This window comes from Mustela nigripes, chromosome 1 (genome assembly GCF_022355385.1).
Source record: "Mustela nigripes isolate SB6536 chromosome 1, MUSNIG.SB6536, whole genome shotgun sequence".
NCBI lineage: Eukaryota > Metazoa > Chordata > Mammalia > Carnivora > Mustelidae > Mustela > Mustela nigripes.
In genome coordinates, this window is record NC_081557.1 from 174,185,361 (window position 1) to 174,205,494 (window position 20,134).

Below are 20,134 nucleotides of genomic sequence, written 5' to 3' on the forward strand. Positions count from 1 at the left end.
TCTGCGCCAGCTCACGCCTGTGACGTAAACGACGGACGCACAGTCTCCGTGCTGGTCTTTTCCTAGGCGTGCCGGAGAACGGTGTCGCTCACCCTATGACGCGGAAATCAGGACTATAAGCATCTGGAGGCGACAAAGGTGAAGGACGGAATCACCGGCCCCGTATTTTGGGAATTGAACCGAGTAAGTTTCAGGTAGACCGTAGATAGTGTCCCAAGGGTTGACTGAGGTTTCAGTTCCTCTGAGTCCTTTCTAACCCAGTTCATTTTATCATCTTTCGTCCCTTTTACTTCGTCCCCTCCCACAAACCCATCAGTTTGCTTGGCCTAGTTCTCTCTGCGCACGCGCAGAAGTCCTTTGGCAGCCCTTGTAATTCCAGTTTTCAGAGGTTGGGGGCGCGTATTGTCCGGCGATGGGAGATTGGGGGCCCGCCCGGCTTTTGGCGGCCCCTTTGGGAAAGGATGGGTGCCCAGGTCGGCCGCAGGCCAGGGTGAAATTGCCTTCGTTGATCTGAGCCTTGGCGGCCAAAAGATAGCGAATGTGAGGACTTGTTCTACAGTTAGTCATTTTCTTTTTCAGGATTCTAGTTTTTGTCATCAGAGAATCGAAAATCCAGGTACGGAAGGGAGCTAACAAATTTTAAGTGTCAAGTGGAGTGTACTGAGCGCCCCAAAAAATGTGCCTGAGGGAAAATGGATAAGGAGACAAATTAGGGGAGACGTGGTGGAAAGCTCCATGTAAGATGCCACTTCACGTGGGCCTTGAAAATTGAATAGGGGTTTTTTTAAGGCAAGTAAGACAAGACATTCAAAAAAGCAAAGGCATACAGGCAAGGATGTTCTGGTACCGTTGAATGGTCAGCCATGACTAGAACAATGACTTAACGTTTTTGACACATCATTTCCTCTAAAAATGATGAAGGCTGTGGATGAGCTTCCCAGGAAAGTGCATACACATGTCAAGACATTATACATGTAATTTTGTTGGGAAATTGTGAAACACCTTGAAACGGCCAAAACACGAGATACTGGATATCTTGTCTAGCTCACTCTTTCAGCTTATCTCTTTCATTGTCTTTGAGTTACTTTACATTTGTGTAAGTTGTGGGAAATGATTATAATGGAAAGTAGTCTTGAAATTAATTAATTTTGCAGTTATTGCTCTAGCCAGTTTTACACCTATTAACGAATTTCTTTCAGTGTTCTTGATAGTTTTTTAATGGAATGTTTTTTAAATTATTAATTATTTATTTTAACTAGGCCTCACGCCCATTTTGGGTCTTGAACTCACTGCCCTGGGACTGAGTCTCATGTTCTACTGACTGAGCAAGCTAAGTGCCCCCTCCCCAAACCAGTTTGCAACACTTAAACTAGTTCCATGATTAATTACTTAAATAAAATATCTGACATGTATTCATTTTAAATCAATTTATATTTAAATGCCTTTGTTTAAAATTTATCTTTTAACAGTTTCACAGAATTCACAGGAATGTTTGAAACTCACCCAAAATTCCATGGACTTTAGGTTGAGAATATCTGAGTCAGAACATAGAATGCATCATGACAGGCTGTAAAAGGTTCTACTAAAAGGTAGGCAAATATGAGGGAGTCAAACTTACCAGAGTTTATTTGCTTACCTGAGCTTGTTTTTAACTCAGCTAGTTTTGTCCAGTTCACTTAATCTTTAAGTCTCTGTTTAAAAAAAAAAAAAAAGTTAGAAGACACCACCTAATTGTAATTGTGAGGATTTAAAACAATATATGTAAAGTAACTAGTAACTGGCATTTTTACACAGTACTTTTATTATTTCTTTAAAGCCCCTGTTTAGGGGCGCCTGGGTGGCTCAGGTCCTAGGATAGGGCTGGCTTTGGTCTCTCTGCTCAGCGAGGAGCCCGGGAGCCTGCTTCTCCCCACCGCCTGCTGCTCTTCCTACTTGTGAGCTCTCTGTCAAATAAATAAATAAGATCTTTAGAAAATAAATAAGGCCCCTGTTTAAAAGCCAGTTAGATGTCCTTGATCTGTTTTTTAGACTTACATATTATGTTATAAATAGGCGCTGAGGAATTTTTAATCTTGAAAGTTTTAACATTAAAATCATAAAATTAGATCTGTGTTTTAGACAAGTTACATAGCTTATGAGAAGGATAAACGACCTCTAGAAATGTTTATAAACTATTCCCATATTACAGTGACAGTTGTGGAAAATACTGGAAGGAGATAAAAGCCATTCCAGAAGTTGAATTGGTAGGACTTAGTGACAGATTGATAAATGATAAAATGGTAATAATGTTACATTTTATCAAGTGTGTGAGAAAGTAGACTTAGAGAATCTTTACTAACAAAAGTTAACTTCCTGACTTCCCCACCCCCCACAGCCTTTGCATTGGAAAGTTAAATTGTGCCATATCTTGTTGCTTTGTGTTAATCAGTATCTTCCTCTTATATATGTATGGAGGTATATTTGATTATCTACAGAATATATTTCTTAAAATCACAAATTGCAAACATGTTAGGTACACGAGACAAGAGTTTTAGAACTTAATTTTCCAAGTCACAAAAATAATCCTTAGCTGAGGGTATGAAGGAAAGTCTCTGAGATGAGAATGATGAAAAAACTGATTTCAGGAAAATTTTTACTTTCTGCACTTCTGCAGTTCCATCCTCTATTTCCTTAGATGGCAGTTCTAACAAGGAAAGGAATTGGAAAGCTGGTAATCTGTCCTTTATGATTTGGAGTTTTTGCAAAAGGAAAAGTTAGCACTGGATCTTGCTGTATTGATAATTTGTAGCTTCCATTTTATTTTATTTATAAACCTATGTCTTTCGAAAGAACTTGAAATGCTAGGGTGCCTAGGTGGCTCAGATGGTCAGCCTTCTGCTCAGGTCGTGAACCTCCATCTGGGAACAAACCCCAAGTGGAGCCAAGGGCTCAGCAGGGAATCTGCTTCTCTCTCTGCCCCTCCCCCCTACTTGTGCACTCTTTCTCTCTCCCAAATGAAGATATAAAATCTCAAAAAAAAAAAAAAAAAACTTGAAATGCATAACACTTTGCTGTATGAGATCCTTTTAAATACATTATTTAACAAATGTTTTGGTTGTGGATCAAGCTAAAGTACTTGCCTTCGTGGTTTTTGCATTCTAGTGTGTTAGACAGTAAAATTATAATTACAGGTAGGATACGAGGATACAAAGTGGTGACAGGAATGGGTAGAGTTAAGATTGTCAGGGAAGAAATGTTTTAGATTGAGTGAAAGAAAGGCCTCTTTGAGAAAATGACATTTATGGAGACCTGAATGAACAGAGAAGTAATCCCTACAGATGTAGCCGAGAGGGTAAAGAGAACTGCGAGAATGAAGGCCTTGAAATGGGAATGGCCTTAGCATGTTTAAGGAATAGTATATCATAGTTAGAGTGAGCCTGTTGGGAAGAATTGTAAGGCCAGATGGAATAGTGCCGAATAGACCAGAGTAAGGACTTGGATTTTGAGTATGATAAGAAATCTTTGAAGGATTTTGTCCCAGGGATTGACATGCCCTGGTTTACATATTTAATGATTATTCTGACTACTTTCTGGAGGTTTGATGATAATGGAAGAAGAGTAGACACAAGCACAAGTTACACTGTTCTTGCCGTAGTTCAGGCAAGACACAAAAATAGTGTGGACCAAGAGGTTGTAATAAAAGAAATAAAAAATATTCTTATTCAGAATAGATTTTATAAAGGTAGAGCTAACAAAAGTGCTCCTGGATTTGTTGTGGCGTATGAGGAAAAGGATTTCAGAACTTTGGGCTCAGCAATATTGTGATTGGTGTGTTCTGAGATGGGACAACAAGGGAAAAATAGGTTTGTTAAATTTGAGAGTTCAATTTTGTCATTTTCTTATAAAAAAAATACTTAAGGTAAATAAGTGGAGATGTCAAATGGACAATTGAGTATTGGAATGGGGGGAGCTAATGGGAGAAGTCAGCACTGGGAAATACAGGTTCATGAAACATCAGCATGTAGCTGAGAAGCTTAAAGCCGGAGACTATCAGAAAAGATATTTGTGGAGTTAAGAAGGGAGCCCAGGACTGAATGCAATTGTGGGGAGCTTATAAGGGTAGAGCAACGTAGAATGGTCCAGAAAAGGAAATTGAGAAGGAGGGGAACTCTCCTGGAAGCCAAATGAAAATGTCTTCACCGGAGAGAGTTTAACTGCAGTTGCTGCTGAGAGGTCCAGTAGTCAGTGGAGATCACTGTTTTTAGTTTCCCTAGAAATGTTAGAAAGGAAAGCCTGACAGGATGGGTTAAAGGGAGAATATGGGGTGAGGAATGTGGTTATTCAGCACTAAATGACACCTAATTGTTTTTTTGAGTGATAAATTCAGACGAGTAGCTCCATTTTATATGCATCTCAATAAATGTGTCTTTACTTGCATATTTTCAAAATTGGCACTTAGTTAATCTACTGCAGCCTGTTTTAAAAGTGCCAAAATACTCTTTGGTTGGTTTTGGTGACACTGCATGTTTAGTTGAAGTTTTGAAGTAAAATGCCTTAATGGCTTTGTACTCTCTTAACTGGATGTCGCTTTGAAACATTTTCTATTTCTGTTAATCTCTGCAGGGTTGCTGCTGGAGTAACTGATTCTGACTGACAGGGTGAACAGATACAAATAGGCTTTGATATTATATGAATTGAGTGTTAAAGAAAGGTATAAGGCAGGAACCCCTGGGTGGTTCAGTGGGTCCAGGGACGGCCTTCTGCTCCGGTCATGATCCCAGAGTCCTGAAGTCAAGTTCCCTATCAGGCTCCTTGCTCAGCTGAGAGGCTGCTTCTACTTCTGCCTGCCCATTCTCCCTGCTTTTGTGTGTGCACACTCTCTCTCCTTGATGAATGTGACAAATAAAATGTTTAAAAAGAAAAAAAAAAGGCAGAAGGAGGATACAAGGCAGAAGGGATAATAGGGATGGCATCTTCATGTCATCTGGAGTCCCAGACCCAGCACTTAACCAAACTCCGCAATTAATCTACATCTACTTTCCCCCCTTACCTATCACAGCATGTGTGATAAGGGCCCAAGTATTTTAGGTCACCTAGATATGTAAAAGCCTTAGCCCCTGTTTCCCACCTATCTCCAGTGTCATTCTTGTTGCATAGGTCCAAGGCCTTCATACCACCTAAGAGTGGCTCCCACCGGGGTGCAACAAAAGAGTCGGAGAAAAACTCTCCCTGTACATCTTAACTCTCCTGTGTCCAAGAATACCATATCACGGGAGCCTGGGAAATATAGTATGGGAAAACCATGTTTAGGTGTTTTTCTCAGACAGGCTCGCACCATCCCACGCCCTATGTTAAGGCTTTGCTCATTTGCTTATTTTTGCTCTAGCAATGCAATGAAGATGACACAATTATTCAATAAATTTTTGAGCGACTATTCTGTGCCCTGGAATGGCAATGCATCATAAACAGAACAGAAGCCTGATTTCATGAATACTAAATTCTAGGAAGGAAAAAGAATAAAATTGTCTAATAATGTTAAAAGATAAGTGCAATGGGAAAAAAATAAGGCAAATTTGTCTGGAAATTTGCAGTTTCAAATATGACTATGGTAGGAGACTTCACTGAGGTGACACCTGAATAAGACGTCAGCCAGTGGGGGAGTTAAGCCATGTTATTTAGGCGTAAGTGAAAACAGCAAATCCAGAAGGCTCTCAGTTGAAGATTGGCAAGCCAAATTTTAGGAAAAGCCAAACACCATTATCGCTGGAGCTGAGGGAACAAAGAGGCATGCAAGGTTACTCAAGGAAGGAAAGGCTTGGGAATTGCTGTCCAGGAAATAACAAAACATTGGAAAGGGAAGGTCCCATGGAAAAGAAAAAGCCAGTCCTGTAGCTTACCATTTGAATTCTGCTTCTAGTTAACAGAAATGAAGTTAAGGGCACCTGGCTGCCTCAGTAGAGCGTGGGACTTATCTTGGGGTTGTTGTAAATGCAAGGCGCACTTTGAGTTTACTTAAATAAAACCTTGGGGCTTGTAGGTGGCTTTTAGGTCTTGATGCATCTGGCTTTTTGCTAAGTAGGGAGCAAGCTTCTCCCTCCGCCCCTCCCACTGCTCATGGGCTTAGGGACTGAGCCACCCAGGGGCCCCTGGATACTGTATTTAAAAATACGACACCGGGCGCCTGGGTGGCTCAGTGGGTTAAGCCGCTGCCTTCGGCTCAGGTCATGATCTCAGGGTCCTGGGATCAAGTCCCGAGTCGGGCTCTCTGCTCAGCAGGGAGCCTGCTTCCTTCTCTTTCTCTGCCTGCCTCTCAGTGTACTAGTGATTTCTCTGTCAAATAAAATCTTAAAAAAAAAAAATACGACACCTTTTTTGAGTTTGCAGAGATAAAGTGCATTGAAAAGTAAAGCTAGGATTTATGTAGGAGGTTAAAAATTTTAAAAGTAAAAACAAAGGGCAATGAAAAGCAAATAGGCAAGAGACTAAATTTCATCAAAAATTTTAAAACCACTAGGCCAATGAAAATTTTGTGTTACCCCAGATTTTGTCCTCAGCCAGCCAACTTAGTTGAGCCCTCAGGCAATTTAAATACCAACCGGAATTATCACTTGAGATTTAAATATTGGCCTTTTTCTTTTCAATTTTCAGGAATGGAAACTGAAAGTGGAAATCAAGAGAAATCAATGGAAGAAAGTACTGAAAAGAAAAAAGAAGTAGAAAAAAAGAAAAGGTCACGAGTTAAGCAAGTGCTTGCAGATATTGCTAAGCAAGTAGACTTCTGGTTTGGAGATGCAAATCTTCACAAGGATAGATTTCTTCGAGAGCAAATAGAGAAGTCCAGAGATGGTTGTAAGTTTACTTGCCTTCACTATATACAATGGAACCAGTTTTTATGTACTCTACCCCTAAATGATATGTGGTACTACCATACTATGTACTATTTAATTGACATAGTTCATATTTTGTACATGGTTTTACATTTCCACGTGAAAAGAAGCTCAGTTAAATTTTTGTGACGGAGCTTTTGGCAAGCTCAGGTATACCACCTGACACTGCTAGGTCAAGTTTTGAGCCCAACACTGGGCTAAGAAGTTACTCGGTGTTTAATTCATCCCTAAGTTTAATTCATACAAGGCATTTTATGGAGAGCAATTCAAAAAAACTTATAATACAAATATATATAAATATAAATTCTTAATTATAAAGGCAGTTTTGACTACATAAATACATTTTACCCCCAGTTTAGTATTTATTTATATTTACAATTCACTTGTTAGATGTTGACATATCACTCCTCGTGTCTTTCAACAAAATGAAAAAATTGACCACAGATGGAAAGTTAATAGCCAGAGCACTAAAAAGTTCATCTGTTGTAGAGGTAAGAATTGTTCATCTATTGTAGAGGTAAGTTAAAAATTGTTAAACTTATTTTACCAATAAATTAGTTTATTAACCTCATATACTCAATTTCAAAGCTGGACTTAGAAGGCACCAGAATAAGGAGAAAAAAGCCACTGGGTGAAAGACCAAAGGACGAGGATGAACGGACAGTGTATGTGGTAAGAAAAGCTCAAAGCTAGAGATCACAAATGACAAAAACATTTTTATATTAGGAGTGAAAAAATTTATTGACCTCGAGAACAGTATTTGTATGTAATATTGCTTCTAATTTACTACAGGAATTACTTCCCAAAAATGTTAATCACAGCTGGATTGAAAGAGTATTTGGGAAATGTGGCAATGTTGTTTATATAAGCATACCACATTATAAATCTACTGGAGATCCAAAGGGATTTGCCTTTGTGGAATTTGAAACAAAAGAACAAGCAGCAAAAGCTATTGAGGTAGGTCCAGAACCTAAAAAAGAAAGGCAAAAAAATTAGCAATTGTTTTAAATAGTAACAAAATTAAAAGGCTTTAATGTATTGATTTTTTTCAGTTTCTTAACAACCCACCAGAAGAAGCACCAAGAAAACCGGGTATATTTCCTAAGACAGTAAAAAATAAGCCTATTCCTGGGCTTAGTGTATCAGGTAATTAAACTTAACATTAATATTTAGGTCAATGTAATGATATTATTAAGTAATTAAGTAATGATAATATTATTACAGAAGAAAAGAAAAAGAAGAAGAAGAAGAAAGGCCGAATGAAGAAGGAAGACAATATGCAGACCAAAGAGTCAAATATGGACACAGCTAAGGAGAGTGACAGTAAAATGAAAAGATCTAGGACAACGTCTGAGGGATCAGAAGTAGAGACAACTGAACCTCAAAAGCCGCCCTCAAAAAAAAAGAAAAAACGGGAAAGACAGGAAGTTTCCGGCTTACCTGTAGTCAGAACAGGGAAGAGGAAGAGAAGTAACTCTGAAGCAGAATACCCAACTCCCAAACCAAAAGTAAAGAAAACAAATCAGAAAGACAACATTAAAAAAGATACAGAAACTTGCAAAGAGAACAAAGGTACCAGAAGCCATAAGGTGTAAATGACCAAAAGGAAAAGTTGTTTTCTTAAACTTACTTATGTCTATGTTTTTTTTATATTTTAAGACTTGGAAGTCTCTACTGAAGAGGAGAAGGATACCGGAGATGTGAAAGATGGATCCCTTTTAAAAGCAAAAAGGAAGCATAAGAAGAAACATAAAGAGAGGCACAAAATGGGAGAAGAGGTTATACCATTAAGAGTCCTTTCAAAGTAAGGAGATTACAGTTCTGTTGAAAATTGACGCTCTCCATCACCATTGCTAAAGTGCAATTCCAATTTGTATTTAACAGAGTTGCATATTAGCAACAGTCATGGCATGTAGCCAAGATCTGCAGATTATAGATTCAACGCAATTGAGGATTAAAAAGGAACCACCACACTAAAACATGGAAGCACTTATTTTTACCATGTCACAGCAAGTGCCTCCATGTTAAAGTAGAGGGCATTCCTTAACAGACTTAAACAGTTTAAATGTACCCACAGATAGGCAAGTCCATGAAGTTTTCCCTAAATACAAAAAATGCAAAAGTAAGACTTACCATCACTAAAACATGGAAGCACTTACTTTTTTAGTTTCAAAGCAAGTACATCCACGTTTAAGTGGTGGGGAGCCCGGTCTTGAAAAAAATGTGAATCCTGAACCTGTAAAATAAAGTTTTAAAATCATGTCCGTTTGGAGACACCTCCACTGAAACATGGAAGCACTTACTTTTTGTTTTACACAGCACGTACCCCCATGTTAAAGCAGAGGGGAATCCCCTTGGACTCTATAAATTAACCAGTTTGCCGTATTACATTCGGAGGCATAATTTGGGTTCACTTCTACTAAAACATGGAAGCACTTACTATTTTAAAAATAAAAGAAAGTATTTCCATGTTAAAGTTAAAGGGAGTCCAATTCAATGAAGGAATGAAAGCCAAGAGAAAAAAAAAAATGTAAAGTACTATACCTTTGAGAGGAAAGTGTTTCCTAGTTTTCCAGGCTTGTACTCTGGCCGCAACTATCCTCTTGAAGGTTAAAAGGCAAGGACTTCAGGCACTTGTATTTATACTATTCTTAACTGCTGAATTCCTTTTGCCTTTTTATCTCCGAGAATCATTACAAGAGGTTTTTGTTATTCTAATGTATCAGCTCTCAGGGAATGTATGATCCTGGGTGGGTCTGGATACTTTTTTTTTTTTTTTTTGAAGTATACAGATGTCAATAATAACTGCTAAGACCATTACCACCAGATATCCTCCTCTTTAAAAAAAAAAAAAAAAAAAATCCCCTATCTGCTTGTTTGATGGCATAGATTAGAGTAACAATGAGTGCTCCTGTGGAGCCTTGGAGAGGCATTGTGTTTCTATCTGGAGGAGCTCTAGCTGTTTGAAGAAACATCTACATGTTAAATGTATGTAAATAAATAAAATGCTTCCATGGGGTGTTTTTTTCTTCTTAGAAATTCCTTTTGGTTCAAGTAAATACTAAGGATTGTTATCTCTCAAATTGAAACCAGTTTAACAAGTAATCTTTAAATTATAATCAGCCATTATTCCCTCAGAGATGACAAATTGTTGCTGTTTAATTAATTCAAAGCTTTTATTTTCATAAATAAAAACATTTGAAGCATAGTCAAGAATTAAAATTGCCAAATTTAAAACATTTAATCTGAATGTTGGATCAGGGGAAACTCCCCTTTTCATATTTCCTGGATCACTTGGAACTCAAGAAGTAATTTGAATGTTATGTGTTTTAAAGAAGGAAAAGTTAGGAGTGGTTACAAGACACTGTGAATATATATTTAGATATTTTATTTGCTCATCTCTGTTCACTACTTCAAAAGTACATTCTTTTCATTACAGGAGCGAATGGATGGATTTGAAAAAAGAGTATTTAGCACTGCAAAAGGCCAGCATGGCTTCCTTAAAAAAAACAATATCCCAGATAAAGTTGGAGTCAAAAATGGAAACAAACGGAGTACCTACTACATCTGAGATAAAAAATGAAAAAAGTAAACAAGCACTATGATAGTTTTTGTAGCATTATATTGTATTTATATACTAACATACTAATTCTGATTTATTATAGGCTAAATCTTAATTTTTTAAAACTAAAAATGCAATGGTAATTATTAGAACAATTACTGATTTGTCGTGTCCAAATGTGCTGTTTAAGCTTTTCATAAGAATATTTGAAGTGGTTGTTATAAAATCTGTTTTTTGGGGGCCCCTGGCTGGCCCACAAGATCATGCCACTCTTGATCTCAGGATCATGTGTTTGAGACCTACATTGGGTGTAGAGATGACTAAAAATCTTTCTTAATGATTTAAATTTGCATTCTTAATCAGATTTAGTAATGAGTAACTAGTTTATGAATTGGGCTAGTTTGTAACAGCAATAATTGTAATTTCTCATCTGCAATTTTATCCTAATATATTAAGATATCTTATAGTTTGAATTCTTATAAGTTGAAAATACAAATTTTCACATTTTAATCATAATGTTTATAGATTATTTTATGTGTTCTCTTTTTATTTCTTTATTAAGTAAAGTACTTTATTCAGGTAAGGGAAAGGGGGCGGGGTTTTTTGTTTGTTTAAGGTTTTACAAGTGTTCCTCTAAAAGCACTTTGCAATTAGAGTGATAAAAGTTTTGGTATTTTATTTCACGGTAGTCTGCAATAAGCAGTATGGCAATTACCCTAATTACTTTACAGTTAAATTTAAATTAAGTAAATTTAAATTATTTAAATCCGACTAAGAAATCATTGTTGTTTTCAAGTGGGCATACTAAGTATTAAATTAAGTGTAAGAGGCTTATTTCTGGTCTTTCCTTTTCAAATCAACAGCAAACAGTGAAGAGGGTTGTCCTCAGGAAAAGGTTAATGCAGCAGGACCACAGTTTGTGAGTGGCGTGATTGTGAAGATCGTTAGCACTGAGCCTCTACCTGGCAGGAAACAAGTCAGGGTAATGCTTTTGTGTGTCAAGGGTAGTTGTTGTTCTTTCCTCTTTAAAATGTACCCCTGTGAAAATGTTTTGCATTATAGAAAACAAAGCAAATCAAAATAAAATATATTCCTATGTGGAATAATACTTGGAGGATTTGATTCCACAGTAACTCTTGTGTTTGACTTGAAGCAAAATCTGAAGTCTGAAATTGAAATTCTTCAGTGGATTAGATTTGCAATGAGTAAAGTTGAAACATCCTTCTATAGAACTGCACTTTGTGCTTATTTTTCTTGGTGCCCTTAATGGTTGATTATTGTATAGCTGAATGAGCAATCCTTACTGTAGACATTATAACTTTTAAGTTCTTAATATTCTTTTAAGAATAAAAATAGTAAGATGCTGTCATAATATTATTTCTTTAGGGGACATTGTTTGTTTTCAGAGAAAAGGGGTTTTAGAAAATACTTCCTGCCAAACCTTTTAAAGATTTGTTCAACATTACAGTTCATCTGAAATTATTTTAACTTTTAATCACCTGCTATTATTTGATTTTTGAAGCAAACTAGAGAGTTTGTAGTTTGTTTTCATTGGAGCTCTTAGCTTTCAGTAGGTTCTGAAAGATTTTGTGATCTAAAAAAAGTCAGAAATATTTTCATATAAAAGAGTTAAACATGCTTATTTTTAACTTAACATAAACTCTTTTTGTCTATTAGTCTTCTTGGGAATTGAAATTTTTTCCGGGGAGAAATGCAGAATTTTTCTGGAGAAAAGAACGTTTGTTAATTTTATTTTTTCTAATGTTGTTACTACTTTCAGTCTGGGCTGTTTTAAAAATGTGAAACAGTTACAGGAGAGTTAAAATATATTGAAAAGCTACAAAAATTTTGCATACGTATGCAATGTTTTATGTAATTTACAAATTATTATATCTACTGCTCTGCAATCTTTTTTTACTTCTGTATTTTATTTTTGAATGAGCAATAATCGCGCCTTGGATAAACCTCATTGGCTGTGATACTGCCACTGCGCAAAGCTTGTATTTTATTTTTGAAAGCCTTTCTGTACCAACACAATATTTTTTTCTTATTGACAAATTCTGTGTAAAATGTCCTTTTGCATAGCAGATATATTTGAAATTGTTACACTGACATGCATCATCATGTAGTATGTTTTCATTTTACATAGACTCTTACTAGTCACAGTTTTTAACTTGCATAAATGAGGTTGCTCACTGTAATTATCTTGTAGAACACTCTTTATCTGGAATCCTGTTTCTATCCTGTAACATCCTTATCACTAACACATAAATTTAGTTTCTGTTTACAATATTGATGAGGTATTTGGCAAATCCCAAGTTGGTATTACCAACTTGAATTTCAGAGTATGGTAGTAATATAGAATTTCAGGTCAGAAGGCTTAAAAATTGAGGATGTAAATGATGCTGTGGCTAGTTAAGTTGCAAAAGATTTAAAAGTAAAATTAGGCAGTTTGCTATTTGGAATAATTGTCATAGACTTTATATTCATCAAAAACCTTTCTATTATCTAAATAGTAAGTATATCAAACATTCTTCATTTATTATCATCAAAATCATAAAAACAGGTTAGCAGTTGCTTTTATTTTCCTGGAACAAAAACTGAGTTACATGGTGGTTACTGCTGTCTGACTTGCCCTTGTGATTACCAGTCTAATTTGTCTTTTAAAGAAGGGTTTTTAGTCCAGAGATTAGCCAAAGTTATAATGTGTATATCATAAATACCTTTTGAATTATAGTAATCTATCTGATAAATCAGTTACAAAACTTATTATTACCATTTAACACATTCAGATTTCATCAACTTGATACCAGTTATTTGTCTTGTGTTCTGTTTAAATTGAGTACTAGAGTATATAGAGAAATGGGAAGAATTGGCAAGTATATTTCTCTCCGGTTATCTTATTTTTTCATTAAATTAGCAATCATTTATTATGTGCCTATTTTGATGGGCAGTATGCTAATAGTAGGGATGAGTTAAGACTTAGTTCCTGGCTTTGTAGGTTTTTACTGCTTATTCTTTATTATTAACTAACTTTTCTAATTTTATGATCAAATAATATTTTCACATATTACTCCAGTTTTTCTGTAATTCAGACTTTAAAAACCAATATATGAAAGTAATCTAAATTCCTTGTGGCTTGAAATTTGAGTCAATAGGAAAGGAATCCAGATGGGTAAAACACTTTTATTTAAGCTGAGAACCTCCAGTAATTTCGTTAGCTTTCTGAATGGAAGTTGATGAATGAAGACTTATGTAACATTCCTGCATAATTGCATTGTTTACACCTCAGAACATGCTGGGGAAAAAATGATTAGAAATGCAGGAATCTTGTTAATTTGCCCTCACAGCAGGCATTATAGATAGAACTATTCCTTGCTGCCTGACTACTAGTTCAGAGGAGACCTGTTTGGTATTTCATCAGAAAGTATGAACTTTTGAGCTATATTACCATAGATCTGCTCCGGAACCTAGGATTTTTGTGGGTTCCCAGGGAAGTTTTTTTTCGTGAATTCGAAAAAGTTGAATGTTTATTTCATACATTTTAGGTCATGAGTGATTTTGTACAGATGAGTGTAAACACCTTGTCCACCAATCCATTGTGGATTTTTTGGTTTTTGATTCTATTCATTATTGTAACTACACCAAGACTTGCAACCTTTTTTTTTGTTTGGGGATTGGCAGAAATTACTTGATACTCTGCTCTAGAAATATGTTGTCCTTATGAAGTGTTCCCATTCTAGTTAATATTTTAGGATTGTGGTTAATTAAAAGAAAGTTATGATTAGAGTTCCCACTTTTGTTCAGATCAGTTTTTTAAGAGTATCCATGTGTTTTACGGTGCCTGGCTGGCTCATTCAGTGGAGTGTACGACTGTTGATCTTAGGAATTTGAGTCCAAGCCCCATATGAGGAGTAGAGATTCGTTAAAAATAAAAAATCATTAAAAGAAAATATTTGTATGTATTTTAGAAGAAATGTTTAATGTAGGATAGTTACTCATTTTAAATTGTATATGGCTGACTTATAAACTACATACATTCTGGCACAACCATGGGAATAATTTTAGGATTATTGTGAAACATTTTTATTATTTATTTAAAGTCTTTCTAAATTTTAATGCAGGATACATTGGCAGCAATCTCAGAAGTTGTTTATGTTGATTTGCTAGAAGGGGATACAGAGTGCCATGCTAGATTTAAAACTCCTGAGGATGCTCAAGCTGTAATAAACGCATATACAGAAATTAAAAAGAAACACTGCTGGAACCTCGAGATCCTTTCTGGTAAAAACTCATAGATTCTTCTTTTTAAGTAATTCTTATTGAAGGGTGATTGTATTCTATTTTCTTAGTTTCCTAGGAAAATTGGTTTAATTTTCATATTCTAATTTGCATAAAGTGGTATTAAATATAATCCGACAACTACAGTTTTTTTTTACTGAAATGTGATTAATGACTTGAATATGTTTCTTCATATGTATAAGTGATAATTGTGTTTGTTTGTTTTTAAGGTGACCATGAGCAAAGGTATTGGCAGAAGATTTTGGTAGATAGGCAGGCAAAACTTAATCAGCCTCGTGAAAAGAAAAGAGGCACTGAGAAGGTAATTCATTTTTTGGTTTTTGTTGTCATTGTCATTTTTCGGTAACCTAACTTCAACATTCAGTTGAATGTTCTCTGAAAGTGTAGCCTTAAAATAACTTTGGTTTTGCTAGACACAATAATGATTTATATGATATTTACTGCATTTTAGATTGTGAGAGAATACTTGTTTTTCTGGACTTTGAAATACATAAATTAGAGTTATTTTACCCATAAGGGTACATAATTTAGATTCTTCTTGTTTTCCTTTCTTTATTCTAACAGTGGTTGCCATTTAAAGATTGTCTTAATGGTAAAACACGATGTATTTGAGAGTGTTTGGTTTTGGCGGGGGGGGGTTATTAAAGATTTCATATATATATATATTTTACAGACAGAGATCACAGCTAGTCAGAGAGAGGGAAGGGGGAAGCAGGCTCCTTTTGAGCAGAGATCCTGATGTGGGGCTCCATACCAAGACCCGGATCATGACCTGAGCTGAAGGCAGAGGCTTTAACCCACTGAGCCGCACAGGAGGCCCAAGAGTGTAGTTTTTAAAGTTATGATCCTCCACAGATAATATTGGGAAACTTTATGCCTAAGGTTTGCTATAGCAATGATAAGCTTTATTCATTTTTCTCTAGAATACTCAAGAAGTGAAGCAAATTTAAATACATTAAATAATTTGAAGCAAAACTATCAGTAATTTTGCTTTAAATGACAGTTATTTTTCATACTACTGTTGCTTGTGAGCTGTAAGGTTTATTCTTTTAAAACAAATTATTAGCGAATGCCTGGGTGGCTCAGTCCGTGAAGGTGCTGCCTTCAGCTCAGGTCATGATCCCAGGGTCCTGGGATCATAAGGCTACAAGTCCTACATAAGGCTTCTCGCTCAGTGGGGAGCCTGCTTCTCTCTCTGCCTCTGCCTGCTTGTGAATGCGTGTGTGCACACACTCTCGCTCTCTCGCTCTTTCTCTGACAAATAAAGAAATAAAATATTTTTTAAAACAAATAAATAAAGAAATTATTATATGTGTAAAGATTAGTACATCTGTAAGTACTTAGGACAAATTAGGACACATAAAAACTAATAACTATTACCAAAATTTTAAAATGCCTATGATGAGATAAAAATATGAAAAGTTTCACATTCTTCTATGAATCATTAGCACTTACCATCATCCTTCCTGTATTTTAGGTTTGTTGATTTGGGATTCTAATTCTGTTTGTTTTAGTATATAAAAATCTAGTCCTTTTTCATCAGCGTTGCATTGCCTAGGATTCACTGGAATATAAGATTATTAGGGGGGAGGTTTCCTAATGGTCTTTGTTAATTCTGTTTGCATGAATACAGACTGAATTTACTGAGAGATGGGAAGGCCTTGTCTCTCTCACACCCCCCACACCCAGCCCCAGAGACTCTTTCAGGTCTATGAGGTGTTAATTTCAAAGCCTGCTTGAAATTATTTAAATGTTCAAATCATTGATCCAGAGCTCACAACTAAAATAAAATCACTTTGTTAAATAATAGTTATCCTTCTAATTGGTGTGAAGTTTCATTTAAGTTGTATATGTTTTTAAAAGTAGTAATTAGTCATTTGGTTTCCTTGAGAGATCTGACCTTCATAAACTTAATTCAAGGCAAGGAAATAAGCACTGACTAGGGAGTTTTATAAATTGTGTTGGAACATAATGTGTAGCTCCGTTACTCATTTGGAAAGTTGTTTTCTGATCTCATTTATCTGTTGTACCACCAAGCTTTTTCTTAGCATGATTTGTTTCATAAATAGTACAGGATCCTAGTTGAAACTATGAAAGTAGCTAGTTGGCTTCTATCACAACTTGAAAATAAGGTACTACACAAAGTGTGTATTGTACAGGACTTTTCAGAGGAAGCAATTAGTATGTCAGTTGACTTTTTTGATAATTCATTTAATTAATATTTTTTGATTGCTCATTTTTTTTGCCCACTATTCTAGGAACTGGAGATAGAGCCAACAGTAGCAAAATGCCTGGTTTCATGAACTTTGCATATGACCAGTTTAGGTCAGATGATGACAGGTGCTGTGTAGAATAATCGAAGGGTATCATGAGATAGCTTTCCATCAGGTGAGGTTGTCTGGGAAGTTCTTGAAAGTGACATGAACACAAACCTTAGGAAAGTAGAACAAGCAAGCAGGAGACTTCAAAGGCATAGCTTTCCATGCACAGGCAGCAGAAACTGCAGAAGCCTTGAAGAGAAGGAAGAATACTGGGAGTAAGCACCTTATTAAAGGAAGTTAAATATTTAGAAAAAAATTTAGCAGCCAACCAAAAGTATGACATTAGTACTTTTCTCATATGACAGCTTTACATTACTGTGCATACAGTAATGTTACATTACTTGGTCCAAAATAGAATTAAAGAACAGCAATGGTAATAAATTTTGCTTCTTAATTTTCAGCTTATGATGCAGGGGAGACTGGGGACAGTTTCCTAAGCCCCAATCAGTTTATACAAAATTAAAAGACAAAAACAGGAGTAGGTGAAGGAAGAAGTTAGTTTTTACATATGGTATTTTTCATGTAAAAATCAAATGTGGGTTCTCACAAAAGATCACTAAGATGAAGGAAATATGTGCCAGATAGGATCTCACTCATTCTTGCTAAACCAAGCCTTTGTAGCCTTTCCTATCACTCTGAGCACATTAGTAAAATTAGATAACAGCTACCGGAGACAGAGTGAATCTTTTTCATTTGTCTTTATCTTGTAAAGCATATTTGAAATGTTTTTATCACCAAGCTCTTTTCTGTACAAATTATTGGTGGTTAGATATTCAGCAGGTAAAGACAGAATTCACTATATCTGTGAGCAGAGTTATAAATAACTTATATTTTGACTCACTTCTCAGATGAATAGGCTCTTAGTTTAATCAGCTAAAAAATTAAATAAATTAAAGTGACTCTCTGCCAGTGGCCGCAGTCACCAAACACTTGAATGAAACTCTAGTGAGTACTTAACTAGAATCTGTATTTTTTTTTTAAGGTTGGAGAAATTGCTTAAAAGTAAAATCTTTTGTTGGGTGCCTCAGTGACTCAGTTGGTTAAGGGACTGCCTTTAGCTCAGGTCATGATCCTGGAGTCCCTGCGCAAGTCCCGCATGGGCTCCCTGCTCAGCAGGGAGTCTGCTTCTCCCTCTGAACCTCCCCTCTCTCATGCTCTCATGCGCATGTGTGCGTGCGCACTCTCTCAAATAAATAAATAATAAAACATTCTTTAAAAATTTTAAAAATGAAAATAAAATATTAAAGTATTATGTAAGGGTATAATAATAAGTACTTTTTAAAAAATATTTTTATTTATTTGACAGAGTTCACAAGTAGGCAGAGAGGCAGGGCGGGTGGGGAGCAGGCTCCCTGCTGAGCAGGCAACCAGATGTGGAGCTCCATCCCAGGACCCTGGGATCATAACCTGAGCCAAAGGCAGAGGCTTTAACCCACAGAGCCAGCCAGCCAGGTGCCCCAAAGACTCTCTTTCTGACCAAACTTTAGACAGGCTTCTCTGAGCCTTCTTTTCCTCCAGGCCTAAAAGCTTAAAATTTGCCAGCATGGAGTGGCTGGGTTTTGGGGGGGTTTTTGTTTGTTTGTTTGTTTTGTTTTGTTTGGGGTTTTTTTGTTTGTTTGTTTTTAAGAATTTATTTATTTATTTGACAGAGATCACAAGTTGGCAGAGAGGCAGGCAGAGAGAGGAGGAAGCAGGCTTCATGCCGAGCAGAGAGCCTGATGGAGGGCTCAAACCCAGTACCCTGAGACCATAACCTGAGCCTAAGGCAGAGGCTTTAATTCTCAGTGATGTGGAAGGGAAGTCGGAATGTTTTAGTAATTCTAAGATTTAAAGCCTATCATACTTAATAAACCACAATCCTAAACAGTTCTCTCTGTAATTGATTTGGGCTAAGCTTAATTTATCTCATTTGTCTACCTTTCTCTCTTTTAAAACAATTTTATTCAAACTGATAGTTGTGAAACTTTTTTTACTCATAATTATCTTTTTGTTTTGTGTATCCAATACCTTATAATTTCTAATTTCTTTCTCCACAGTTAATCACCAAAGCTGAAAAGATTAGACTTGTGAAGACTCAACAAGCAAGTAAACATATTAGATTTTCTGAATATGACTGAGAAACAGTTTTGGATCACCTCTTGAGATTTCATTGGATACTTGAACTTTTCGTAGTAAATCCATTTTATTTTGGTAGTAATAAATAGTGTTTTTCTGAATCCTATGTTAATTAGAAGAAACACCTTTGTTCTTTAACTTACAAGACTTTTTCTTTGGACAAGTACATTGTATACCACAGTTTTTCATTAAACATTTTATTTGCTGAAATTATTTATACAAATCAACCTCAAAGTGATTCAGTAAATATGTTTTGAACATTAATATTAATTTTGTTTTTATATTACAAAAACAATAATATTTGCAAAAATATTACTACATAGTTTAGAAAAAAATATTTGGCAGTGGATGCACTGTACTTCTTATTTTGTAATTTGCTTTTTCCTTTTCAAATATTTTTTCATGTTGATTTATACAGAAACTTATGTGTGATATTTCATTCTGTTTATTGTACTTTCCTTATCTGAGCTTCCACTGAATGGGCCATATCAACTGTTTCCAATTAAAATGTTAACCTTTAAAAGTATAGAGTTTGTTTCTCATAAATGAAGTTAAACATTTGATTTTCTCTAACCAAAATACCAGATACTGTGAACACGGCGAGGAAGAAATCTTCTAAGAATCAGCCTTAAGCGTAATGGAACTCTCTATCATTTTATTCAGAAAAATCTCAGACCTAGCATATTTAAGGCCTTCTTAGAACTGAACCTACAGGGTCTTTCATGACTGGCACCTTAATCCCTTATCAGAATATCAAAAACAGGGGCACCTGGGTGGCTCAGTGGGTTAAAGCCTCTGCCTTAGGCTCAGGTCATGGTCTCAGGGTGCTGGGATTGAGCCCCGCATGGGGCTCTCTGCTCAGCAGGGAGCCTGCTTCCTCCCTCTCTCTCTCTGCCTGCCTCTCTGCCTACTTGTGATCTCTGTCTGTCAAATAAATAAATAAAATCTTAAAAAAAAAAATATCAAAA

General features: G+C 36.0%; 1 protein-coding gene and 1 pseudogene across 2 annotated transcripts; one reads left to right on the forward strand and one right to left on the reverse strand.

Moving 5' to 3' along the window:
* Positions 1-3: 3 nt before the first annotated feature.
* On the forward strand, positions 4-19,692 carry LARP7 (La ribonucleoprotein 7, transcriptional regulator). 2 transcript variants are annotated; one of them, XM_059377412.1, is made up of 13 exons: positions 4-183; positions 6,628-6,828; positions 7,257-7,357; positions 7,455-7,538; positions 7,659-7,823; positions 7,919-8,012; positions 8,094-8,438; positions 8,526-8,670; positions 10,306-10,454; positions 11,292-11,410; positions 14,553-14,712; positions 14,940-15,031; positions 19,088-19,692. In XM_059377412.1, exons 2-13 carry the CDS (start codon positions 6,630-6,632, stop codon positions 19,166-19,168), a joined length of 1,734 nt encoding a protein of 577 aa, XP_059233395.1. In that variant the 5' UTR covers positions 4-183; positions 6,628-6,629; the 3' UTR covers positions 19,169-19,692. The 2 variants fall into 2 exon arrangements, with proteins under 2 accessions (XP_059233395.1, XP_059233394.1); XM_059377411.1 differs by having other exon boundaries at positions 5-183; positions 8,091-8,438.
* On the reverse strand, positions 12,253-12,427 carry LOC132008997 (U4 spliceosomal RNA; annotated as a pseudogene).
* Positions 19,693-20,134: the final 442 nt, after the last annotated feature.